The sequence below is a fragment of the Eptesicus fuscus genome, chromosome 15, assembly GCF_027574615.1.
Source record: "Eptesicus fuscus isolate TK198812 chromosome 15, DD_ASM_mEF_20220401, whole genome shotgun sequence".
In the NCBI taxonomy this organism is placed as follows: domain Eukaryota; kingdom Metazoa; phylum Chordata; class Mammalia; order Chiroptera; family Vespertilionidae; genus Eptesicus; species Eptesicus fuscus.
The window spans coordinates 78,316,000-78,342,102 of record NC_072487.1 but is presented as its reverse complement, the minus strand read 5'-3'; the positions used below and the strand labels follow the sequence as shown (position 1 = coordinate 78,342,102).

The 26,103-nt window shown below is 64.3% G+C and overlaps 1 protein-coding gene across 1 annotated transcript; it reads right to left on the bottom strand.

Moving 5' to 3' along the window:
* Positions 1–171: 171 nt before the first annotated feature.
* On the bottom strand, positions 172–25,444 carry SEC16A (SEC16 homolog A, endoplasmic reticulum export factor). The gene is made up of 30 exons (XM_054727203.1): positions 21,859–25,444; positions 20,047–20,183; positions 17,621–17,715; positions 16,464–16,590; positions 15,814–16,012; positions 15,517–15,694; positions 14,331–14,473; positions 13,800–13,861; positions 13,565–13,703; positions 12,955–13,197; positions 11,837–11,934; positions 11,423–11,504; positions 11,124–11,241; positions 10,843–10,954; positions 10,601–10,706; positions 9,595–9,735; positions 8,650–8,763; positions 8,254–8,446; positions 7,612–7,845; positions 7,324–7,406; positions 6,409–6,549; positions 5,585–5,665; positions 5,396–5,452; positions 5,166–5,277; positions 4,734–4,871; positions 4,333–4,427; positions 3,723–3,797; positions 3,239–3,298; positions 2,451–2,528; positions 172–1,546 (listed from the first exon to the last, which is right to left on the bottom strand). Exons 1-30 carry the CDS (start codon positions 25,381–25,383, stop codon positions 1,478–1,480), a joined length of 7,035 nt encoding a protein of 2,344 aa, XP_054583178.1. The 5' UTR covers positions 25,384–25,444; the 3' UTR covers positions 172–1,477.
* Between the last annotated feature and the right edge of the window lie 659 nt (positions 25,445–26,103).

Below are 26,103 nucleotides of genomic sequence, written 5' to 3'. Positions count from 1 at the left end.
CGAGGCGGGACGGGGTCAGAGCAACCTGCCCACCGCCCACAGGGGCCCTGGGGCCGCAGTCACTGCCACACGCGTGGGTGGGGACCGCCCCTGCACCTGGAGCTGCGGGGACCCCACAGGAACAGGAACACCCAGGCCACTCCAACCAGCGAAAGCAGCAGGTGAGCGCTCCGAGCGCAAAATACTTTATTGAACAATCTGCAGTGTAACAATTTGCATTTAGGAAAAATAACAGCCCCTCGGGGAGCTTCTGGAATCAAGTCACTAACAGAACAAGGGGGAACCCCACCCCCTGGACAGGGACAGCGGGACCCTAGCGAGGCGGGGCCTTTCCCAGAGAAAGAAGGTGGGTCCCATCACAAGTCTGTGGGCTCCCCAGACGGTCACGTGACCCAGGAAGCGGGAGGACCTGTGCCGAGGCCACATTCCCATGACCCTCCACTGAGATTGAAAATACCAAGCAGAACCACAGAAATTAGTTCCTAGTGATTTTTATAAATATTCGCTGTCCTCAGTCCCTATAGGCTTAACAAGAACGTGAATGGCTCTGAGAACCGTCGGCCAAGGTGAAGCTGGAGGGAGGCGGTGGGAGGAGGGCCCGTTGCAGGTTCGCTCGGCCGGGCTCTGTGTGGGAAGAACCGGGGCAGAAATAGCAGCTTCAGGAGCTTCTGTCAAGAAATTATTTGAAGCCACTTTCTTCAAGATGTCGCCTGCAACGCCAGCCCAGTGGGGAGCACGCCGGTGGATGGCGAGAGCGTGGCCCCACAGCGGCTGTTCACGGAGCCAGCAGATGAGTTCCAGTCATGGTTCAACGCCGGCTGATGGGCGAGGACCAGCCACACGGAACACAGGCCTTGCGTGGCTGTCTCCCTCGTGGGCGGACAAAGCCAGTCCCCTGGTGGCAGGGAGCCCTCGTGTCCTGACGGGCCAGACAGGCCTTGTCTGCGGGAGAGGGACGCACCACTGACCACGCGTCTCAGCCTGCAGGCACGGCTGCCGGTGCCGCCCCCTCCCTCGGAGGCTGAGGAAGGACACGCCCGCCAGCGGCTGCTGCTCGGGGCGGGGGACGCCGGGGCGGGAGCTGGCCGCAGGGCCGCATCGGTGTCGCTCAGTCAGACCCGCTCTTTCCTCAGGGGTCTTAGAGGAAGCGGGACGGGCCTGGCGGCCACTCCCATCAGGCCTGAGACGCCCGAGGCACTGCAGCTCCCGGCAGCAAAGGGCGTCCCGGCTGCGCAGCGTGACGTTCCTACGTGACTAAAAGGCTCGTCCTGAGCTCATTCCTAGGTAAAGAATGGAGCCAAAGGTCCCTCCTCTCCTCGGGTCTCGGAGCTGGGGGGTGACTGGCAGCTCTTCCCACGGAAGGTGCGAGCACGTGGCTCTGCTGCGTGTCCATTGGGCACGGAGGGAGGCCAGGGCGGTCAGCCGAGTGTCGGTGGAGAGCCGTCTCAGGGGCCAGGTGCCGACAGCAGGGTCCAGTCTACCTCAGCACCGGGTACTTCCTCTGGCCAATCCTCCCAGGCCTGGTGCTTCCCGAGGTGGCCGAGGCCTGAAACGACATGAACAGCACTGATTCCGCCCGCCCCCGAGGGGGGTGACCCGAGGGGGATGACCCTCGCGAGGGCTCAGCTGCAACGTGGGCCTGGGTAACAGGCCAGACACAGCACTGACGACCAAAGGGCAGGTCTGCTCTGTCCCGTTTTCGCAGCCGCGACCACCGGCCACGTCAGTGTCAGATCCTGGGGTTCCCTTAAAGGTGCAGCAGTTGGTTAGGGGCTCAGAGGGAGCCAGTTCCGAGGGCTGAGCATCTGCAGAGGAGGACAGGCGCTGACGTGCTCCCTCGAACCCTGACCGACCTGAGCTGCGGGGCCCCTGCAGAGGCGGGGGGTCGGGGGGCGCCACCACCCAATCCTGAAGTGAAAACAGACGGGTCCCAGGCGGGGCAGGCCTTGGCCCTGGGAGGGGGAGGGGAACAGAGGCCAAGAAGGGGCCTCATGGGCAGCTGCCCAACGCAGAGGGCAGCAGGGCGGGGAGGCTGGGGCAGCAGGATGGGCTCAGAGTAAGGCGGCTGGGCACCCCAGGCAGCGAGGCAGGGTGTGCACCAGGCGCAGGTGAGGTTTCCATTCTCACTGCCCAGAGCTCTGCAGACCCCTGCCCCCCGACCCCCTGCCCGGCAGCCAGGCGGTGCTGTAGAGGCAAGAGCCTGGGAGGGAGGGGAGGAGGAGGAGCAGTCAGGAGCACCCTTCCTCTCTGAAACTAAAGGAGTGTGTTGAAAAAGGGAAAAGAACGCCCTGACGGAGGACGCGGCCAGCAGGGGACGGCGGGGGGACGGCGTGGGCAGGCAGGGCCCAGCCAGGGGACGGCGGCGGGCAGGCAGCAGGAGCGGCAGGACCCGGGGCGTGGCCGAGCCGGCGCTGGTCTCCCGCTCCCGCCCAGGAGACTGTGCAGCTTACCTGTGCGAACTGCGCAGGGTTGTAGAAGGGCACGGATGCCGCGGGGGGCGCCTCTGGCGGGGGGTGGTCGCTGGGAGCCTGAGAACCACAGAGAGCGCAGCTCAACAAGACGTCACAGCCACAGCCACAGCCACAGCCAGACCCTACTTGTGGGTAAGCCACAGAGCAGCATGCAGAGGGCTCGCGACCGGGCGTGCAGGCGCCGCGCAGCGTTAGTGCGGTGAGCAGCCAGCAGGCACGGCAACTACTGCAGTGTCCGGCGCGGAACCAGTGGGTGACACGCAAACTGAAGGCCACGTGATGCCTTTCGACCAGTCACGGGGAAAAGCCCGGTCCACGCGACACGGAAGATGCAGCATTCCTTTCCTGCCCAGCGACGGCCATAGGACCGCCGTTGCCGACACACTCGCCCGGCTGAGCGTGAACCTGCTTGTGCTTGAGCAGAAAGAGGAGTTCTTCCTTTCAAACGAGAGCACCTACCCTGGCGGTACTGACCCACTCACAGCGAGGCCACGCCCACACCGTGGGGCCACGCCCAAGGCCAACCATTTGGAAAAAGCCAATTCAGAGTGCAGTTACAACCCCCACCCCGGCACGTGGGGGTCACTCAGTGGCCAGTGCATCTGCATGTGGACACGCTCCGAGAAGCTGAGAGAAAGGAACGCTGCATCCGTCACGTGGGGCTGGGGACACCGGGGTGCCGTTAGTGAGCTGCCAGCACAGCGCCCGAAGGAACACAGGTGACCCAGTAGAGCCCTGTGTTCGGTGAGAACCGCCGGCACGGGTACCTGGTGGAAGTGCTGGCTCACTTCACGGGACAGGGAGCTCAGTGAGCTACAGCGCGAAAGCTACAAAACCGAGAACAGACAGTCAAGTGCGCCGGGAGCGACTCCAGAGCTTGAAGAGCCACGAGAACTCCAGCGGGAAGAGCCGGTGAGCCTCGCAGCCCGTTAACGCCCGGGTCTGGTTAAGGAACGTTAGTGGGGGGGTCTGTCCAGGCCTCGGCCAGAGCCACCGACCGCAGGGCCCTGAGGAATGCAGGAATTGGCGTGCCAGGCTGCGGGCAGAGCTTGGGACGTGACCTCAAACCCCCCCAAGGACTCTGCTCACAACCGTGCGATTGTGTTTAAGGACACAGCAACTCTTCAAGCTGTGAAAGCGTTCCACCTGCCTGTTCTGCCATTAACACTCATTTTTACAGGAGGAAGCCACCGGCCCGTGAGAGCGAGCTTCCTGGCCCGGCCGTGGCAGAGACTCTGGGGCGCCCCTTACCTCTCCCCCCTGGGGACCATCCAGTGGGCAGGGGGCCAGTTCAGAAGCAGGGAGCGAGGCTGCCGAGCTCACAACCTGCCGGGAAGGACAGGAAATGCAGCAACCACCACGGTCCACGAGCGAGCCTCCCCACGGGCAGGTGACGTGGCGCCCTCCTCGGGCCCAGGCTACAGACTGCCCTGCTCCACGGAGGGCTCCTCGGCGAAGTGGAGCAAAGAACCCACTGTGCGCGCACCGGACATCACGCCCCACGCCCCACGCCGCGCCGGTGACCTGGTGTGACCTGTGTCCCATTTCTCAGAGCAGGAAACTGAGGCCTGGAAAGGTGACTCCCACCTCACACAGCTGACTAAGGGGAACCAGGGCTGAACGCGGCTGGTCCCACCTCAGAGCCCACACCGAGCCTCGGCTTCACATCCAGTTCTAACCATTCACCACCTCTTTCCTGCCGGGACCCCAGTGAGACAACGGGCACCCCCACACGGGGTGACAGTGTGAGCCCCCACTGGGCCGTCGCCACGGACACAGCCCACAGAAGATCAAGAGCCGTTCCTGGCCGGGGAGGAGGCAAACCCCCATGGTGCCGCCCTGTCCCGCTGTGCCTGCTCACCTGGGGTTCCGAGGAAGGTTCTGGAAGGGCTGAACCCCCAGCTGGCGCCTGCCCTTCCCTGCCAGACCCTTCTGTGGGCGGGGCTCCCTCTGCATCTGTGCAGGAGAGAGCAGGGAGGGGCTGACACATCCCAGCGGCCGGCCGTGTCCACCCACCCGCACACATGCACACGTGAGGAGGGAGGGCACGTGAGGAGGGAGGGCACGCGCGGAGGGAGGGCACGCGCGGAGGGAGGGCAGGTGAGGAGGGAGGGCAGGCGCGGAGGGAGGGCAGGTGAGGAGGGAGGGGGCGAGGCCCTCTGCACCCTGCGGGCACTCCTCTCCGGGGAGAGTAAGGCTAGCGGCTCTCAGGGAGTCAGGTCAGGCGGTGGCTAACGCAGACGTGCCGCCCGCACTGCCTACCTGGGTTTGGTCCGAACAACTGCGCCGGGATCGGGAGCGGGGCAAGTGGGGCAAAAAGGTCCGCGGGAGCAAGAGCCGGGTCAGTGCGCTGGGACCCACCCGGGTTTAAGACGTCCACATAGCGCGCTCGGCTTCCAGCTACAGCGGGGAGGCAGCCAGTCAGCCGGCGTGCCACCGACCGCTCCCACGGGCCCTCCTCACTGCGGCAGAGGCGGCGCCAGCAGGAACCCTCCCGTCCCACCGAGCAGCTGCGGGACGGCCCCTCCGCGGCGCGCCTCTCTGCTGGGCACCTGCCCCGGGCGAGGGCCCATTCCACATGCTCTGCACCCTCAGCACGGGGAGGGCGGAGGGCGGGCATCCCCTCGGGAACAGGCCCCGGTGCACCGGCAGGACACACGGTTACCCAAACCAGCTCCGCTTCCGGTCTGTTACCTGCTTTTCTAGAAAACATGTTCACAGAGGCTCTGGGGGGCCCGCCAGGCCCAGGGGCGGCAGCTTGCGGAGCCTTGGGGAGCGACACCGGGGGCGGGGGCGGAGCCTTCTTCTGTGGAGGGACAGCGGCTTCAGAAACCTGCTCACGAGCCCAAAGGCCCGGACGTGCCACAGACAGAGCCTCGGAGGCAGGGCTCCTCCCGGCACAACGAGCCCCCAGCCCCACGAACCTCCTCCTCCGGCTCATTGGTGTCCACCCATCGGTTCTTCTTCTCGTCCCAGACGATCTGTGTGGTTGCGAAAGCAAAGAACAAGGTCAGCGGCAGAGCCGCGCGCCAGGGACCCGAGGGGCTCGTGTGCGCGTCGTGCTGAGCTGAAACGGCCAACAACGCTGCCGGACACGCCACCGCGACACCCACCGACTTGTTCTTGTCGTCTGGCAAGTACGCTTCCGTCCTCTTCTTCCCCGTCAGCCAGCGCGAGAACCAGGACTCGGCATTCTGAACCAAACCAGAGCCACCACGTGAGGGCCGCGCCGGGCAGGACGACACAGGACGAGCGTGTGGGACCCCCTCAGGACCCACAGCCGGGAGCCCGCGGACCTGTGTCCACGAGGGGAGACGGCCTGCAGGCCTGACAACAGGGAGCTGGGAGGACAGCGCCCGCGGCTGCGGACCGAGAGGCACCAACAAGCACCACCCTCACCAGGAAACGCCAGAAAGCACAGCCCAGGGTCCCGTCCGGCAGAAGGGCCGGCAGAAGGAGCGCCAGAGCCCACCCTGCCACGGGGCAGGGCCTGGATGCTGGTGCCACTGTGGGCGGCTGCCAGGAGGGCGGCCTGCACCACCTACAGCGCCTTCGGAAACAGGCAGAGCGGGTGCTGGTGGGGAGGAACCCAGCGGCCCGCGGGGGGAGGGCAGGACTGGGCAGCCACAGCGGATCGCCCCCCACGGGGGACGGGCCTCGTTCAGGCGAAACTCGACCAAGGCTGAACTCCTCGGAGAGACAGGCAGCGGCCGCCCCGGGCGGAGGGGACAGTCTGGACACGCAGGACGCAGGGCCTCGGGGAGCAGGACCGGCCCAGCTCTGACTGGGCAGTGTGACGCGTGGGCACCGACAACGCCCACCACTGTGCCCCTTCACACCCAGGCGCCTGGCTCAGTGAGGAAGACATGGCCGCCTCGCCCTTGCTCCTGGTGCTGGGCCGCCGCGGAGCCGGCCGCCAGCTGGAGGCGCCGATTACCTTCTTGGGCTCCCTCTTGGCTGCTGGCACCGCGCTCTTCCCCTCGGGAGCGGGCGTCGGGGACGGAGGCTGCAGGGCGCCCAGGCTGGCAGTTCCCCATGCTGGGGGGGCCTCGGAGTCCGGCGGCATCCTCGGGGAGCCCTGGCCAAGGCAACGTGGGAACCGGTTCACCTGGGGCACTGCCCAGGAGCCCAGAACATCCCTGAGAGGCCGGAGGGCGAGCGAGGAGGGAAGGAGGCGGGACGGAGGGCCCACAAAACCCGCGGCTTATCCGGGGCACCGGGAACCAGAGGGCAGGCTCTGGGCGCGAGAAACGACTCCATGCCCCGAGCGTCCCGACTGGTCAGCGGAGCCGTGGCCGTTTTAATGCAAGATGTCCCTGGGTTAGAGTCTGTTCTCAATCCAGTTCAACTCTCATTTTTACTTTTCCAGGACAGAAGGTCTTAATGGTAGGACACACAGTGCACTTTAAATGACAGCAATCGCCTGCTGACGGTGTCCACGCTGAGCTGGGCACCCTAAAGAAGGTTCCAGAAAGCGGCTGTATAAAGCATTTGTTGCGCCCGCTGGGCATCAGAGCAAACAGGTGGTATTTGTACCAAACAGGTCTGACAAAATGAATCTGTTTCCAGGAACCCAGGGGGACTGCAGGGACCCCGTGGCAGAGCCGGTGCGGGGCGGGGGCGGGGGTGGGGGAGCTTCAGGGGCCCCCTAGAGAAGGTGCAGTGACAGCGCTGCCAGGTGGTGGCTCTGCTCCCGCACCAGCACACGACCCTGCCCACTCGTGCTCTCTCCCTGCGCCTTCTCCTAGGAGAGCCTTCGGGAGCGTTTCCCGTCTTCAGCGCTATCCACCTACTGCAGGAGCCCCAGGACTCCGGCCCCTGGCCCGTAGGAAAGGGGGGGGGAGAGCAGTACCACGTTCTCAGATCTGCCGCCCAGATCCTCTTCTCTCCGCTCTGCCAGCGAGCCTCTCCCGCGGGGGTCCTGGGACAGCGCTCCTGTCAATGGCAGAGAGGGCCTCTGGGACCGCAGAGCCGCCAGGCACAGGGCAGAGGGAGCGGCGCGGAGGGGGCCGTGCTCTCCCCGTGCTCCGTGAGAACCAGGCCTGAGCACCCTGACTGCGGTCTCCTCCACCCCCACCCCCACCTCCCGGGACAGGAGACCCACTCGGCTCTGCTCCGCGGTGACCCCTCGCAGACCCACCTGGGTCCTGGGCCCGGAGCAGGTGCGCGCCCTCCTGCAGGGACGATGCGCTGGGTGGCAGGCCAGGCCCTGGGTACCGGGCCGCGGGGTCCGGCCCAGAGGGCTCTGCAAAGCCAAGCGCAGAGCCTGGGGCTGCAAAGCCAGGCGCTGGCTCCCCGGGGCCCGGGGGCGGCACGGGGAACATGGGCGCCCCGGCAGGGACGGCGGGTGGGCCCTCGGGCAGCGTCGGCGGAGCTGCAGGGGGACAGTGGAGGAGTCAAAGGTGCCGAGGCCACGTCTGTCCTTGCAGCAGCCCCGGTGCGAGCGGCTGCGGCGTGGTCTCTGCACGGCCCGCTCCTCCCGAGACAGGAGGACCCGCCACCGAGCAGGAAGGGCCAGGACAGGACAGCACCGCCGGCGCCGAGGGAGGCACGTGGACGCAGGACCCGACCTCCACTTCTGGAGCTCCTCCAGCCACCGCCCGCCCCCGGGCACCCAACGCCATGAGACCTGCCGAGCTTGGCAAGGTTATGAATAAGCACGAGGGAGGGAGGGGGGAGAGGGAGGAGGAGCAGGAGGAGGAACGAGCGCCCCGGGGTTGTCCACGTCTGGAAGCTGCCGTCTTGAGAGAAAGGTGAGAGGGCCTTCCCCGCGCAGGCTCACCTGACGGCAGCAGCCACACGCCCTGGCCAGAGTGCTCGGCGCTGGGTGCAGGTGGCGCCAGCAGCGGGTTCTCAGTGCCCGGGTGCGAGGGCTGCTCAGGTCCTGGCCCATCATACTGTCCCACCTCGGAGCTGGGGCTGCTGGCACAGCGCTGGGGGAAGGCTGGGTCCTGACGCCACACCATAGCGCCCTCCTGTGGAGAAACGGCTCAGGCCTCGCTGGCAGCCAGGCTGTGGGAGCCGACCCACCTCACCCCCACCCCCCACCGACGGCTCACTGCGCTCCTGGAGACGCCCTCCCACAACCTGCACACCTTCCCGCTGTCCTGTCCGTTCCCAACACCCAGGTGGAAACCAGGCGCCCGAGAAGTGCCAGCCGTGGCTGAGCCACGCTCACCTTGACCTGCCTCTCCACACGCTGCAGCTGCACCAGCCAGGTGGGCTCCGCGAAGGACTCCTCCTCCGGCCTCTCCCTCAGCTGCGGGTCGAAGAGGCGTAACTGGGAAGCGATCTGGAGACATGAGAAACGCAGACCCGTTACTGGCAGTGTCTTCACACCTGTTCCGACCTGGAGGGGCGCCCTCAGGGCTGAGCTGGCCTCTGCGCGCAGGCCTCCCACTCGCGGAGCCGCGGGCCACAGGGCGAGCCTGGACGCCACAGCTCACGGGAGCCAACCTCTGGGCAGCTGCATGGGGTCAGCAGGGCCCAGACTCCGGAGCTGAACTTCCTGCCACCATCACCTGGCGACAGACGGGACTTGGCCGAGCCAAGGGCGGAACTGACATAGACACAGACGTACTCTGATCGGGTGCGGGAGGTGGGCCGGGGGCGGAGGGGAGCTGGGGGGCCGTGGCGGGACCAGATGAAGCCAGCTTGCCTCAAACTATCTAAATCTCCACAATAAAAAACCTTCCAGGTGTCCCTTGAGCACTCTCTCCCCGGGAGGGGAGACACAATGCTGTGGCCTGTGGCACTGGCTGGGCGCTGTCCCATCCCGTTACGATTCACACAGTTCAGAGGCCAGTCATGCTGCCTCACTGCCCAGGGCGGAGAAACCAGGCCGCAGTGGGTCAGCAGGACCCAAACCCAGGCTGCTGGACCCGCAGGCTCCACCAACGGCTGGACTGACCGCCTCTGCTTCTGGCCTTGGAGCTCACGGCGCAGTCTCGGTCCGGCGCGAGACGGACAAACTCGTATGCTAACATGCCAGATACCAGCAGCTGCCCGAGGGCATCTCAGTGCCGTGACTCGTCCCGAGGTCGGCCGAGCGCCCACCAGTGCCGACCTCTCCCCCCAGTCTGGCTCCCTGACCCCGGCTGGCGGGGACGGCTCCGGACCGCACCTGGACCAGCTGGCTGATGAGCACGGGGGAGTGCGTGTGCGGCTGCAGCAGGATGCCCTTGGCGATCACCTCGCAGTAGTGGAAGGCCTGTGTGGCCAGCCCCATGTCGGCCAGGCGGCAGGAGTAGATGAACTTGAACACCTGGAGCAAACACACACACACACACAGAGCTCAGGCACCTGGCGCCTCCCCAGTCTGCAGCCGCCCCACAGCCCCACAGGCTGAGAACGTTCTGGAGGACTCGTGTGTCGCGCATCCCCCGCCGCCCCCCGCAGCTCTCGTCCCCACTCCTGGAGACAGGTCAGAGCAGAGGACACGGCTGAGCTTCGGAAACCCACTCTCTCTTCAGCCCCTCAGAGCTGCCAGGTCCAAGTAGAGAGGCCGCAGCTCAGCACACGCTGCAGAGCCCCGCGCCCACACGGACTGTCCACAGCCAGTCTCCTGGCTCAGGGTCATGCAAGTGCTACACACACATGCACACACATGCTCACACACACGCACTCCTGGTCAGATAACACTCCCCATCACACTAAAGATAGCCAATAGAAACAAAACACGCGAGGTTTATAATACTTTAAATGTTAAGACCCAAAATACAACAAAATCCTCAACTCAACAGGGTTTAGTCTTAAACATTACAGATCAATGTCTCCCCAAGATTTCAAAAAACACTGCCTTTTGCATGAGAGTTTTCCAGCCCGCAGCCTCACCAGCCCTGTGGGCAGTGGGGCTCACCTGTTAGCTGGGCATGGGGCAGGACTGCGTGCCCAGCCTGCGGGCGGAGCTGACCTGTTAGCTGGGCAGGGGCAGGACTGCGTGCCCAGCCTGCGGGCGGAGCTGACCTGTTAGCTGGGCATGGGGCAGGACTGCGTGCCCAGCCTGCGGGCGGAGCTGACCTGTTAGCTGGGCATGGGGCAGGACTGCGTGCCCAGCCTGCGGGCGGAGCTGACCTGTTAGCTGGGCAGGGGCAGGACTGCGTGCCCAGCCTGCGGGCGGCGGGGCTCACCTGGAAGTTGGGCATGGGGCCCGACTGCGTGCCCAGCGACTGTGCGTACTCATAGGCCTCCGTCCTCTGGATGGCTTCGTTGGTCGCAAACTTTGAAAATGGCAGACTGTGGAAGGAAGGAGGGACTGTGTCTGAGCCGGACCCAGGAGCAGGTCGGACCACACAATGAGGCCGCAGGCCACCTCCCGGCTCCGTTCTGGGCTGACAGGAGGGGGAGGGCACACAGTGATGCGACTCCTCACCTGTGGTTCGATCCAATTAAGACGAGTTTTGTGGCTTTCTTTGTGTAAACCCCAAACCCCACTTCGGCCATGAGGTAGCAGAAGTGCGCAGCATCTAGGAGGCCTTTCGAAGCTGAGGAGACACAGCGGGCCACGTCTCGGTCGGGGGGCTCTCCCGAAATCAAAGATGGCGAACAGGAAGTGGCAGTGATGCCAGAGGAACGGAGTCCCGGCCCTTCCACCCGACACAGCGCACAGCCGCCTCCGTGCCCCACGCACAGCCTCCGTCTGCACGGACCCACCTAGCGTGTCGCCCATCGTGGCCATCGTCCTGGACTCCACATCCATGTTGTTGTTCAGGTTGGACAGAACCATGGCGAGGTGCGGCCTCCAGTCTCCCCACTTCTCGTCACCGCAGCACTAGGTACGGAAAGCCAGCGGGAACGCCTTACCCTGGGTGACCCCGGGCGAGTGTCCCAGCCTGCAGGGTCGGCGCAGGGAGCGAGGGGCCAGGGCAGAGAGAGGCGGTCTCATCCTACGATGAAACCGCCGGGAGCAGGGCCCACGCCCGGGGCCACGAAACGGCGGGAGCGCCACTGACCGTGGACGCGGCAGGCATCCGCCCGGACATGAGCTGGTAGACGGTCTGCAAAGGGTCGTTGATCGGAAGACTGTTGGCGAATCTGGGGAGACACCACGCGGAAGCTCGAACCCGGCCCGGCTTACAAACAAGACCGGCCCGTCTCAGCCTTCACCGACCAGCCTGATGCCTCCCCCGCAGCAGTGCCCGCCGCCCGGGATTAGACGCCCGGAGAGAAAGACAAGGCGCTCACTGATTTGACAGCACCGTGCCATGAACAGGGCGTGGCGGCTAGGCCCCTGCAACAGCCCCGCAGCGCGGGGAGGCCCCGCTTTCTCTGCCGAGAGCTGGACCCTGTGCCTCCAAGAGCCGTCACGGCACGGCTGCCGGACCAGCTGGTTGCGCCCAGAAGCCGCCAGCCCAGCGACTCTGTACCTGGTCATGACTCTGGCGTGTGTCCGGCTGTCCATCTTGCTGGCAAGTAGCAGAGCATGACCCCACAAGCCGTTCTTCATCGCAGACTCCAAAGCATCCTGCAGAGCAGCGCAGCGTGAGCCGAGGTGGCAGTGACTCACGTGACGCCCCCAAAACACACCTGTGCCACTGCCGTCACTCTCCCCGGCAAAGTGCCTGTGGCCGTAGGTCCTGCTTTCACCAACCGCTACAAGCAGCCAGGGAACAAGCAGCCCTGGCCGGTGGCGTGGCCGGTCAGAGCACCGTCCCAAGGCACCAAGGTTGCAGGTTCGATCCCCGGCCAGGGCACGTGAATAAGGGGAACAAACCCACGTCCTGTTTCTCTCCTCTCTGTTAATAAGTGGAACAAGGAGGCCAGTAGACACGGGATGATGGGGAGGCGGCGCTGCCACCCCGAAGGGTCCTTCCCACCGGGGCCCCTGTGCACGTCACTCCCAGGCGGATGATGCCTCTCCCCGTGGGCAGAGCGTCCCCTGAGCCATGTGACCTGATCCATTCAGAGAACTCCGACCGTGACCTGAGCTGATCACGACACACAAGCACCACAGACTTGGGGCTGTCAGACCCCTGCCACCGGCCATGCAGAGCTGAGCATGTGCCCACAGGGATCCCCTACCCTAGACCCGCCCTCCACTCGGCACAACCAGAGAGAACTCCCACAGCGCCAGCTCTCCCCAGCCCGCAGCCTCTGCACACGCCGTGCCTGATCCATTCCCGCTGGGCACCGCCCCCCGCCCCCAGCACACCCCAGAGGCCGAGCGCTCCCCTAACTGACAACGGGTGGCACGTCTGTCTCGTGCACGTGTTCACCCGGCGGCACTGCGCAGGCGGGCACAGCCCGAGCGCCACTGCGCGTGCACTTGTGCGGGCGTGAGAGGGAACTGCGAGTCTTCAGCGCGGGCCTGTGCGAGGAAACCCCGCTGACGCCCTCAAGACGACGGGCCAGACACCTGGTCACGGGGTTGCCGTCCCGGCCCGGTGCTCTCGAGGCAGGCCTGTCCCTCCCACAGCTTCCTGGCACTTAAGCCCACGCGGCGGACGCCAGGACACGCCCCGGCGTCCGAGAGCTCGGAACTCACCTTCTTGCGGCCATAGAGCAGCAGCTCCCGGAACCGCTCCGTCTCCTTCTCCAGAGTGCTGGTGGCGGCCTGGCTGTCGGTGAGGAAGGAGAGCTGGGCCTCCACCGACTCCTCCTCCTCGGCCTGATCCAAGGCCTCGTTGGTGAAGTCGATCAGGTTGGCCTCGTTGGGCGACTTCCCAGGAAGCCACACTGTTCTGTGGTCTTGCAGCAGCAGCTCGGCGACGTCCGTGCCCACCGCGGTCTGCAGGGCGGCGGGGCGGGAAGAACAACTTCGCCACGGACAGGGCTTCCCCCGGGTCCTGCTGGGGAGGCGCCCCCACGCCCAGGAGCCGACGGACGGACAGACTACCGACCGACCAGCACGGTGGGCCCTCCCCGCCCCCATGCCAGGAGCCGACGGACGGACAGACTACCGACCCACCAGCACGGTGGGCCCTCCCCGCCCCTCGCCCCGGCTGCACACCCCGCTGGTCTCCCCTTCCCCACGTCACTGCTGAGACGGCTCTGCGTGCTCGGCCCAGCACAGAAATCCTCCCCACGCCGTGGGGACCCCGGATCCCTGAGACGTGAGGCCGAGAAGAGGCATTTCGAAGGAAGAAGACACGCACCCCGTTCTGCCTGCACAAGAGGATGATGAAGTTCCAGAGGAGATTGGCCGACTCTTTGTCAATCAAGCTCTCGTTCTGCAAACACTTGGTGGCTTTGCTCTGGGCAAAGTTGATAACGTCCACTTTATGGGTGTCGTCTCTGAAACCAGAACAGCCCTCAGTGCACAGCGCCCAGCGCCGCGGCCAAGCCACGCTCAGCGCGGCACCCACAGCTGCCGTGCCCGGCGGGACGTACTTGCCCAGCGGCCCCGGGAAGGTGCGCATCTCCTCCTGCTCCGGCAGGTGCTGCAGCAGCGTCTGTGGACAGGGAGGGGCAGCTCAGGGCAGGGCCCGCCACTGCCCCGTGTGTGCTGACCCGAGGAAGGCCTGTCCCCACCGGGAGGCAGAGGCGCTCCACCGGGGAGCACGGCCAGGTCTGGTCGGCAACAGTGACTTTCACCCTTTAAAGCAGTGAGAGCCATTCCCCCCTGAACTCTGGGCCAATACACGTGACAGAGGCCGGTGGGCCGCAAAACAGTGCCTCCACACTGGCCCCAGGGCACCCGACCCCCATGACCACCTCCCCAGCCGCCACTGAAATCACCAGTAATGAACACCAACAGGGCCCGCCCCTCAGCATCAGAAACACAAAGGCAGGTAAAGGACGTACAACCAAACAGAACAAATAACCCATCGACTGGGGTCCACACAAGAAACACTTCGCACGACGTTTTCAGACAAGGACGAGGCACGGGCGACTGCTGGCCCGTGGCCGCCCCCAGCTCACCTCCATGCTGTGCACCTCCACCAAGGCAGGCTGTCCTTCCGAGGGCAGATTGGGGATCACTCGGATGAGCTGACCCCCAGGACCAAACCTGGCACAGACATGAGGCACGGAGAACTTCTCCGGGGAAGTGGGTCTCGACGGAGCTGCAGGGAGGACGTGGACAGGAAATAGCCGGGTGTCAGCTCTGGGGCCTCGGAGTCAGACCAACAGCTCGGATGTCAAGGTGCCCACAGGCTGGGGCCCCAAATTAACGGACTTTCAGCTGGAAGTCACTAATGGCTACAGACCCCATTAAAATAGAACTTCAGCGTGGCTGAGAAAAACGTTTAAATCATTAAAAATGAAACCATCTCCTCTAAACCTAAAAAGCTCCTTTAAAAACCCGCCCCAAGCGCATGTCACAGCAGCAGCACCCTCGGACCCTCGTGCCTCAGCCTTCGTTCTCAGCGGCGGAGCGCAGTGACCCGCACCCAGTGACAGCGAGAGGCGCCACGCCTCAAGTCAAAAAGGAGGGCTGCTGCCCAGCCTGATGGCTCAGGTCGAGCATGATCTGTGCACTGAAAGGTCACGGTTCAAGCCCCTGGGATTTTCGGGTTTGGTCCCCAGTAGGGGCGTATGCGGGGTGGGGGGTGGGGGGGACGGCAACCAATGGATGCAATTGATGTTCCTCTCACATCGCTGTGTCTCTCCCTTCCTCTCTCTGAGCACATCCTCGGGCGAGGATTTCAATTGAAATACTATCTCAAAAACTTTATATACTTTTACAGTTTGCAAGATACAGCATTTAGCAAACCTTTCTGCAAACGTGCGATGGGACAAGTCTATGGCAGCTTTTCTGGGGGAATTCAAGTTCCCTCCAAAGGCTGCTTACCCGCGTGGTCGGCATGGGAACATGAGGCCCCCGCCCAAGAGCCTGGCGGTGAGCCTGCACAGAGTCACACGCATGCACGTGACAGGCAGGGCAGCTCTCCGGCCTGTGAGGCCAGCCACAGCGGACAAGCCGGGCCCTCAGAGGATGGGCGTGCTGACACAGCTGTCCGTCCTCCCGGGAGGATCGGGCCAGCCCTCGTGAGTGCCCTCACGGTTACAACTCGCTCCTGCTTCCTGCCCCAGGCCTGTGAAGCTACGGAGGGGTGACTCGGCGCCCCCCGCACCTGTGGGCACCCAGGGCCTTGACCACACACACCTTGCTCCACGGTGGGCCAGCCGGCATCAGCAGGGTAGCCGTACTCTGGGAAGCCCTGGGCACTGCCGCCGAAACTGCTGATGTAGGTGTCGTAGGCATAGTCCCCGTGGAAGGAGCCTGGCGGCGGCGGCGCCTCGTAGGGCCCCATGGTCACGTTGCCGCTTCTGTAAACCTGACTCTAGGAACACAAAGCCGGCAGCTCGTTGGCTCCCAGGAGCACCAGCCAGGCCTGGAGCTGCTGCAGAGCAGGGGACCTGGGTCTACCAGAGCCTGCCCGCCGCCCGTGGGCCCGCGCACCTGCTGCGAGTGGGCGCTGAAGCTGCTGTGGCGGCTGTGCACGCTGGGCGCGCTGCGCAGGCTCTGCCCCGAATGCTCGCTGTGCACGCTGCGCCGGTCCACGTCGTCCCCGTAGGGGTCCCTGTGGGGCTCGGGGTCGTCGTCAAAACTCCCTGTGAAGCGAGGGTCGTACCTCCAGGGGTCGTCGTACCTCTCGGGCCTGGAGGGCCAATGGGGCAGAGGCAAGAGCGGGCACTGAGGCCGCTGGCACGACGCACTGCTATTCAACACTCAAGCTCTACAGGTCCTCAGCGCCCGCTGCCCGCACATCAGGACGGGGCCTGCCTCGCAGGACGCGGTCAGATCCCGCCCCCGAGGGGATGCCTGAAACCCAGGGGCAAGGTCAAAACCCGGGTGAAGGTTCGGAGGAGCAGGCTACAAGGTCACAGCTAGCGGTCACGCTGCTCAGACACCGAGGAGACAAGGGCAAGCCGGTCCCAGGCGCTTGTTCTGCGCCCACAGTGAGCAACGCCAGCGGGCCCAGGCTGCCCGCCCCTTTCAGACAGTGACCGTGACGCCAGCGGCTCCCCAGGACCCCAAGCCGCAGCTGGTGGGGCATTACAAAGCGCAGCCCTGATTCCGGCCCCCTCAGCGAAGTGCGTCTTACCCACCTGTCAGCATAGGCGTAGCTGTCTTTCCTGTACGGCTCGTATTCCGCGTCATACCAATACCTGCGGTCATAGGGGCGGGGATCCCTGAACCCAGAACCATAGGGGTACCGATCCCAGCGGCCCGGATCTGCAAGCAAGGGATGAACGAGCTAATACAACAAGCGCGGAAGACACTGCCCAGCCTGCCCGGGAGACACGGCGCCCCCGGCACGAAGAGCCTCGCTTTCCTCCCAAGAGGCAGCATGACCCTGGATGCTGAGATGACCCTGGATGCTGAGATGCCGGAGGTCTCGGCTGAGTCCTGTCCCTGTGTGTGATACCCAATGGCCGCTGGCTTTTTTCTTCCAATACACACGATTAAGAAGATAAACCTGCTACCTGACATCTTGGTTACATTCTTGCCCATAGTTACTACTTTTTATAGTTCATCCCGTAACTCGACGTTTTACTCACATCTCTGCTAACGTGGTCTAGAAAGGGCTAAGAAATGCTCTCAGAACCAAAGGACCGCTTACAAAGGTCAGTCCCATGAGAACCACCCAGGTGTGCCGTTCTGGCAAGTGTGTGCAGACGCTCTGTTGAAGGGATGCAGGGGTGGAAGGGGAGGCAGAGGCCTGTGAGCGGAAGGCGGGGCGGGGTAGGAGGGCCGTGTTGGGATAAGCGTGTTGGGGTAAGCGTGTTGGGGTAAGCGAGGGCTGCAGGCCCGGACCCTCTGCACTGAGCAGGACACAGCTTGGCAGAGGGAGGAGCAGGGTTCCGGGACACGTGGCCAAGAGGCACACCCTGGACAGCGAGGGGACATGTCTGCCCCTCCAGTGCCGGAGCCACAACCCCGTGGCCACAGAGCAGGCAGACACACTAGCGCCTGGAGCTGCTCCTTTGTTCCTCCGATCCATGTGAACGGTCGCAGGGACAGGAGAGGCAGCCAGGGCCCCTGGTAACTGCTCATGTGGTCACGTCACCCTCGTGCTGTGACTAAGATTCAGCTTCTGGGTGAAGAGCAGCAACAGAATCACTTCCAGAAGCAGGTGCCTGTGGCTCTCGGCTGAAGGCAGAGACTAGCAGGAGGGACCCTGCCTCAGGCCCGCAGGGCGCCGCGTGCCGGCTGCCGTGTCCTGCGAGCTGCGGCGGCGCAGGCTGCCGACCTATCGACCTACCTCCATAGTCGTACTGGCCGCAGTAGTAGCCGGCGTAGTCGCTCTGGCTGCTCCATCCACGCTTGGCACCGTAGTAGCCCTCAGGAGGCCCCTGCCTGAAACCACACGGGGATTACCAACAAGCCGCCGGCTTCTGGGAAGTGCGACAGGCGTCCGTCAGTGCAGGCTGCACCCGGGCGACAGGCACTCGTCCAAGCACTCGGTCGTGGAGCGTCCCAATGGGAAGACCCAAAGGCAGGAGCGCAGGGCTTCCCTGCACCCAGCGCACTGAAGTGCCTCACGACGAGAACCTCACGAGCGCCCGGCACAGAGTGTGGCATTCTCAGTGCCTCGCCCAGAGCAGGCCCGGGACAGGCTCCCGGTGTGGATGTCACACTCAGCAGATGCCGAGGCGCCGAGGCGTGGAGGGGAGCCGGATCTGACTTCCAGACCCGCCGCAGACCGTGCCAGTGTGCTCCGGGCGGGGGGGTGCGCCCAGCCCCGGTGCCCTCAGAGCGGACCGGCGTGGGCCCCGCCGTGCACCAGCCAGGCTGACCTCACAGAGCAAGCCTGGCTGTGACCTGCATTACAGAAAAGGTGGAATTTAGCGGGAAGATCAGATATCTGACCTGGGGCAGTAAGATTCTTGAAAGGGCTTAATGGCATTTTTGCTTACTAATAGCAAGTTTTAGGTAATACTTCATCTTTAAAAAAACCCACATTTTTATTGATTTCAGAGAGGAAGGGAGAGGGGGAGAGAGAAACATTAATGAGAGAGAATCATTGATCGGCTGTCTCCTGCACGCCCTCTACTGGGATCGAGCCTGCAACCCAGGCATGTGCCCTTGACCGGAACTGAACCTGGGACCCTTCGGTCCCCAGGCTGGGGCTCTATCCACTGAGCCACACCAGCGAGGGCTGTACTACTTGATTTTTAAAACAGACTTTGCTTGCGTCTCACTCAGCTGAGCCTGAGGCCTGGTGGGCGCAGCCCTGGGGAAGGAGTGCAGGGCCTCAGCCCAGCACCCGCTCTCACTGGCCCCGGGTGAGAGCACCTGTCCGCACATGGGGGGAGGGTTCCGAAATGACCCAACGCAGCCCAAAACCAGGAGCACGCACCTCCTCGCCCCACAAACCCTGCACTCGTGGGAAAGACCATCACAGAAACAACAGGCCCACGTCACCTCGAGCAGCGCCCACAGGGATGGATCCCAGCGGCACAGCGAAGGCGAGCTAACGCTCCACACCGCGTGGAAACACGCCCGCACCCCAACCAAGGCGGGAGGAGGCTACTCCCCAGCGCTGCCAGAGCGGGGCCGGCGTGGCAGACAAGGTGACACATACCCGCCTTCCGCTCCCACGTACCCGCCGCTCCACACCGAGGCAGCGCGGGCCTCGGAGATGTCGCCACGTTGAGCTGCAGGTGGGGAGCAAAGGGAAACCGGGACAGCCAGGTGCACCCGGCTCCACCGCCGCTGCGCTCCCCGCCTCCCAGGGGTTCCAGCCAACACCGGCCCATTGCTCTCACTGAGTAGAACGCTCCCCAGGGGACAGGGTGGGCCCCAGGTGCTAGGACCCGGAACCTCTGCACATCAAGCACCTGGTCCGCTGGCCACACGCAGGTCAGCGCGCCCCTCTGTGGGCCTGGACAGAGGCCAGCTGCTGGCAGACTCACGACCAGCTACCAGACACCGAGGAGCCAGCCTCAGGAGCCACGGTTCTGACAGGCAGCGCGTGAACCAAGCCTGCATCGGCGGCCACACCTCTCCGTCCCGCGTTTAAGGAACCGCATACCCTGGCAGCACCGACACCTGTGAGGCGGCACTTCGCCAGGTGAAGGCTCTGGGAGGCGGCAGAGCTGGACACACTGACAGCCGCCTCCCTCGTCCCGCCGCCCCAGCCACCGAGCGGGAGGCCTCTGAGCTCCAGTTCTCACGTGGCTGGAGGTGCGGCCAGGGCTCTTTCAACATCCTTGTTGGCAATCACAAAACCCAGCCAGGGTCTGCGCCAGAGGAGCCGGCCGGAGCGCCGGCACAGAGGCTGCTGGGAAAACACCGAGGCCCAGGGCCGGCTGTGCTCTGCCCACGCCTGCCTGGCCTGAGCACCACGGACTCTGGCCTGTGGTGGGGACCAGTCCGCAAGGTAAAAGCTGCCAGCCTAGGACCCTGAGCATTCAGTCAGCGAGCCTCCAGGGCGCACGCGCCCCAGCAATGAGACCGCAGCCCGGGCTGGGGGAGCCCTGCCCGAGGACAGTGGTGCCTCCGGGCCCCGCCCTGGGTCTGGCTGACCGTGACCATGGCTGCATGGTGTGTGCTGACCTCCACTTAACGCATCCTGCAGCCTGTCCACATGGACAAGATGGCGACCCAGCAGGGCTGTACAACTCCTGACACAGTCTTTCCAATCAGGACATCACTACCACAGCCAGCGGCACAAACGTCAATCACCTGGCAGACGGCCGGTCTGAGCAGTGACTCGCCCGGGAGCTGGGCCGCTCCGGCTCAGGGTAGCGGTAGTTCTCAGCGTAGGTGGACGCTGCGCCATCGTAGGGCCTGTACCTGGGATCGTATAGGCCGTAGACGTCCTGTGGGAAGACAGGTTTATGCAGCATTAGATCCCCTGAGCAAGAGCACCAGCTCTAAGCTGCACGGACCACTCTCCCCACGGCCTGGACACGGGACTTCCGTGCAAAACAGAAACCCTCCAGGATGAGGCCCAGGCAGGCAGCGCTGTCCTGCACCCCAGCCCGGCCCTGCTCAGGAGAGGCCAGCATGGCAGCAGGCACCCCGGAGCCATGGCAACTCCTGAGGGCTCTGTTAGGCTTCTGCCTCCTGAGGTCTCCAATGCGGAGGTCCCGGGACTCAAGCTGTGCCCTGCCCGGACACCATCCCAGGTAAGCAAGCCAAGGAGCCAGGCTCCATCTGAATGGCCTCAGAGGAAGGGTACTTGATTCGTAGAGGCGTCCAGCTTGTTACAAATCACTGACCGCCACGGCTCTGCCTCTAAGGGGCGGCTGTGTGAGGACCTGAAGCAGAGAGGAGGGGACCCAGGCATCAGCCAGATCAGTTCTTCGTGTCTGAGAGCCCGGCTCTCCGCCACTACCTGGCACACAGACTCCTTGAGTGGCGCGGAGCTCGGGTGGCAGAGAGAAGGCAGAGGGGCGCAGGCTCCCACCGAAGTGCTGCGGCCGGGCCAACCTCCCGGGGCTCCCAGCAGAGCTTAGCTCCCTGCTGTGGGAACCAAGTCCTGGGGAACCTACACTCGCAGGTGTCAGTGGTCAGAGGTGTGACCAGCCACACACACACACACACACACTCACACACACACACACACACACTCACACACACACACACACACACACACTCACACACACACACACACACACACACGCTGAGGGCCCACAACAGGGCACAGGTCTCCCATCAGCTGACCCGGCCCAGCCCTGATCCAACCTCTTTGGAACACAAGGTCCCCAGCTCGGCCACCTGCCCTTGCCCCTGCCCTGCCTGCTGCGAGTCAGTTCTTTCACCTCCCTGGCCCACGATCTCGCTGCCTTGGCTGACCTTGAATGACCCTGGGTCTGGACCAGAGGTGAGGAAAACCAGGTAATAATGGAACGTGTCCACTTGGAACCCCCGTTTCAAACAAATGCAGGCCTAAACAGAACCCGATTCAAACCACTCCGTGAGCTGCAGCAGTCGCTGAGGCGGAGCACCTTCTGGGCAGCGGGGGGCCCTCTGTGCTGGCCTCCCCCCGCCTGGGAGGAGCTGGTGGACTCTCACCCTCCTCACTGCTTCCCTTGGGTTACAGGCCAAACCTAACTTCCCCCCAAACATGTTTATTGCGACGGAGGCTTTAAAAGACTAGTTTTCCTGCTGTCCTTAGGGAGGTTCCTGCCGTCACAACCACACACCAGCTCCAGGCGGCTCTCGTTCCCCACCTGTGACGCCGAGCACGGCACTAGGACAGCCAACAGGCGCCACCCAAGCAAAGGGCTTTCCTGCCCCACAAGTGGGGGTGCCGCGTCACACCAGTATGAAGATCATCTCCGCAACTCAGTGCACGAACACGCAGTGTGGCCGTCAGGAGATGCCGCGTGGCAGGGCAGCGGCGGCCGGAGCACTTCTCACGCCCAGTGCACAGAACCGGCGTCCCACGGGCAGTGCCCACCAGTTACTTCTGAACCCACAGAACCTGCCAGGGAGCTCGCAAGGAAAGACCGCTGGTCAAAGGGTTCAACCGTCTGAGCTCAAGCCTACCTGGTAGAGCGGGGCTGTGCCCGGGTCTGGTGGGTACGGAGAGGGGTACTGGGCCTGGTAGCCATCGTACGGGGGTCGGTAATAGTAGTAGGACGCCAAGTCCAGGGGCTGCGGCTGCATCCACTGCTGGCCCGGCGGCACGGCTGCCTGGCTCGAGCTGCTGGACACGGCCGATGCGCTGGAGGACGGAGGGGGCCGAGGCGGCGGCTGCTGACCCAGGTCAGCGGGAGCCGGACTGGCAGGTGACGGGGCCGCGTTCTGGGGCTGTCCCGGTGCTGGGCTTTCTGGGTTTGAGGGTTCTAAAGGCGCTGCTGTGGGCCCTGGTGGGGGAGGAGCTGGCTCCTGCTGGGCTCTCTCGGGGCCACGCTGGTTAGGAGCACCTTTTGTCACCTGCTGGTAGAAAGGGTCTGGGTTACGTACCCCAGGCCCAGGCTGACTAGGATGACTGGGGGTGGGGTGCTGAGCAGCAGCTGGGCCATCAGAATGGGACAGGCTACCCATTCTTACAGGATTGTCCAAGGTCCTATTTAAGGTGAAGTCTAGGGCTCCCGAAGTCTCTTCCCAATTACGGGGGCGATTTGCCTTATTACTCTGAGGCCCCAAGGCGTCGCTTGAGGGCGCCACCAACAGGACGCCTGTGCTCCCAGCAGGGCTACGGACCAGCTCCGGCAGAGCGCCCTCGGCACTGTGACTCCTCTGACCTGGAAGCAAGTTCTTTGGAGCTGGATGAGATGGTGGTTGAACCAGCAAATTAGCAGGCGGAGTGGAAACCATTTCAGAAAGAGCAGAAACGTGTGGGAAGTTACTTTGGGCAAGGCTGTTAGACAGAGGCGAGCAGGTGAGAGTGCTGGCTGGAACCCCAGGCAGAGGCACGGCTTCTCCAGAATCAGCCCCCACGGCCCGGCTGCTCACGGCAGATCTGTCCCCAGCCCGAGCATCTCTCCAGGACGGAGTCTTCTCAGTGGGATGGGACAAGGACACAGGAAAAGGAATGGGCTGAGCCAGATTAGCGCTCTGATCAGGCTGAGCGATCAAGACTGGTTGACTGTGCAAAGACTCAGTGGGCGGTGAGGACAACAGACTGGCATAACCAGAACTTGCCTGTGACAGAAGGGCCTCCTCTTCTCCCATCTTGGGAGGGTTCTCGAGGTTCTCAGAAGCACCAATGCCCTCACCACCTTGCAAAGGGGGGAGGCAGCCCGGCGGCCGGGCCCGCTGGCCGGACACCCCCTTGTCCGGAGGCTGAACCACTTCGGACGGCTGAGGTTTCCCGGGCACGTGAAGTGCAGGAGCGGCAGGGGCCAGCAGGACGTTGCCCCCGAAGTCGGGCAGCTCGTTCTGCGCCCACAGAGTCGTGGCTGGGCTCTCACACTTCATGGCTCCCTGGGCCCGGGTCGAGGGCCTCTTCTCGGGTGTCGCGAGCACCGTCTCCAAGGGCGGGCCTCCAGGGTGCGGGAGCCGGTGACTGGCTTCTGCAGGCGAGGGAAGAGGCAGAGGACAGACCTGAGGCGGCAGGAGGGTCTCCATGTTGTCTGGTGGCTGCTCCAGGTTGCCAGGGCAGACGCTGGGCGGTGCGGCGGCTGGTCTGTGCTTCTGGCGGGCATGGGGCCCCCTCACCTCGCCCACCACATTGGCACGATCTGCCTCGACTGGTTTTACTCCAACTAAGTGGGACTTCACTGGTTCAAAGGAACTATTTGCACTTGTCTGAAATACCCCTGTAGGTTTGGGGGGGCTTGGGGTCAAGGGCTGGGACAGGCTGTGGTGGTAATTCTGGCTCATGGTGGTCACATCTGTCTCGCCTCCCACAGGAGAAGAATCGATTTGCTTAAAAAAGCTCCCTGGAGCCTCCTCCTCGGGCTTGCCGACTTCCTGTTGGATGAAGGTGCCCAGGTCCTGGGGCCTGGCTGCACTAGAAGCGCTCCTGTGGCTCTTGCCGCTGTAACTGGACGACATGCTGTCAGACCGCACGGGGTGCAGCGGCGTGTCCAGGGCCTCGAGGTTTGAGCCCCCACCTCCTACGTGGCCTGTGACACTGAGCCTGGGGCCTGGGGGCCCAGGAAGAGGTGCATATCTGGGCTGATCGCCCAGGGAGGAGGCATCCACATTCGGGGGCTCACTGGGCAGAACCTCCTGGTTCTGAGTGAACTCCAAGTTCTCCACATTCTCACAGTGTGTGCCGCCAGCGTCAGGAGTCCCTGCGCCCGCCGTGTCCCCCCACACGTCAGCAGCAGCACCCTTAGCGGCTGGCTGACCGAGCTGCGTGCCTGCAGACTGAGGGCAGTAAGGCTGCGTGTCTCCTCCCGGCTGGGCGGTCTCGCTGCGGGAGGCTCTGCGGAAGGCATGGTAGATGCCGCCTGCACCCCCGGGGGCCGGAGGAGGGCCCTGGCCAGGGCTTGGGGAGAAACCGTCAAAGTAAGACTGAGCCGTGGGGCCTGTGTTTTCCGAGGAAAGGGTCTCCTCATTCTCCATCTCCCCGCCGCGGAAAAACATGGACAGCGTGCCCGAGTCTGCTTCCGGCAGGGCGCGGCTGGCCCTGGCCCCCAGAGGGCAGTGCAAATGGCTTTCCGGGGTGCTGCCCTGAGCGGAGGGGCTCACGAGAGCAGAGTGTGGCCCCTGCTCGTGACTGGCTCCGGGACCGGGCCTGACCCCCTGGCCTGCCCCGGCACTCCCCGCTCTGAAACTCTGCCTGGACGCGCCTTCAGGATCAAAGGGACTCGCTGAGTGGTTCCCACTTTGCAGGGAGGCTGCCCCGTCTCTCCCGTCGGCCGAAGGTCCTGGGGCGGGAGGGTGGTGCTGCTCGTGGGCAGGCCCCTGAGGCGGGCTGGACAGAGCGGGGACGCGGGAGACGCTGGAGGCCTGCGGTGCTGCACTGGCAACAGGGCCTTCTGGGCGGGGCCAATAGTGACCTGAGGGCTGCGGGCCGCCCTGGGCCGGCCCCCACTGCCCGGGCATCTGCGGCCGAGGCTGCGGGAAGAAAGGGGGCGCTGTGGGTGCCGCAGAGCCGTCGTGAGGGTGCTGGCCACTCGGGGGCCTGTCAGGCCCAGGCAGGCTCCCAGGTGGCGGGCCGCCATAAGCACCGCTGGCGCCCCCTCCCGGCAGGCCCTGAGCCTGGATCTCGTGCTCCGAGCTGGAAGGGGCCAGCACACTGGAAAACGGACTTGCCGCTGGCCGGGGCTGCGACACAGGTCTCGGCAGAGGCTCGCGGAGTCCTTGGGAGCTGTCCCCAGCATTTGTGTGCGGCACAGGCAGACCCGGGTGCTGAGGAAACGCTGGTGGGGCCGCGCCCAGCAAAACGGGTGGGCTGCTTTTGGACGAGCTGCCCAACGAGGTGTTTTGAAGTGCCTGTCTACTAAAAGCAAACGGATCCGTTACCGGCTGCAGTGGGCAAGTTACCGCAGCCCCGGGTGCACTGGCGGCCGCCTGTCTCCTGTATGAACTGCCAGGCCAGAACATGCTTGGAGGGCTCCCAGCGGGAGGCGGCCCCACCATGTTGGGCGGGACAGCCTGCGGCGGCGGCTGCATGGCTGAGCTCCTGCACAATCAGATGCCACCTTCAGAGAGAAGCAGGATCCAGGTTATCCTTAACTTGAACTGAAAAAGAAAAAGAAAAATTGGCTTAAAGTTCACATATTCAAAACCCTGGTTACAATCAGGAAAACTAAGAAAAAAGGACGTGACGGACAGTGACTTCATGTAGCTAGGTCCTGAGGGGTGCGTCTCTCTACCTACACTCCCGTCTGGAACTGCGCCCTGCTCCGAGGGGAGAACCCTGGACGGAGCGGCTGCTGGCTGCGCCCTGACATGCTCTGAGGGGAGAACCCTGGACGGAGCGGCTGCTGGCTGCGCCCTGACATGCTCTGAGGGGAGAACCCTGGACGGAGCAGTTGCCGGCTGTGCCCCGACCTGCTGAGGGACTTCGGACGAGTCAGTCTCTTCTGGGACTCAGTTCTGTAACAACTAAGGACCCACCGATGCCGCTGCCTCCGTGATGCCCTCGCCAGGCGGGCAGGGCGAGCAGAGCCTGCCAGGCTGAGCTACTACCCAGGATGAGGCCACCTTTCCTGGAACCTGTCACCTGGTCCAGAGTCAGCCCCTCCACCAAGACTGCGCATCACACTTGCCATGAGGCTACCTGAATCTCGAAGGAAAACCAGTTTAAAATGGGCTCTCCCATTACCAAGTGCACAGGAACACCAGCAGCAAAGCCAGCCTCTAGGAGAGACACGCACTCCCCTGAGGCCT

Coding starts and splice junctions, on each gene's coding strand:
- SEC16A (XM_054727203.1), bottom strand. CDS start 25,383: ATGCAGCCGCCGCCGCAGGCTGTCCCGCCCAACATGGTGGGGCCGCCT. Junction 17,716..20,046: donor TCAGACCGGCCGTCTGCCAG/GTGATTGACGTT, acceptor GTGTGGTTTCAG/GCAGGGGCCTCCTGAGGGCT. Junction 4,872..5,165: donor CATGTTTTCTAGAAAAGCAG/GTAACAGACCGG, acceptor TCCCCGCTGTAG/CTGGAAGCCGAGCGCGCTAT.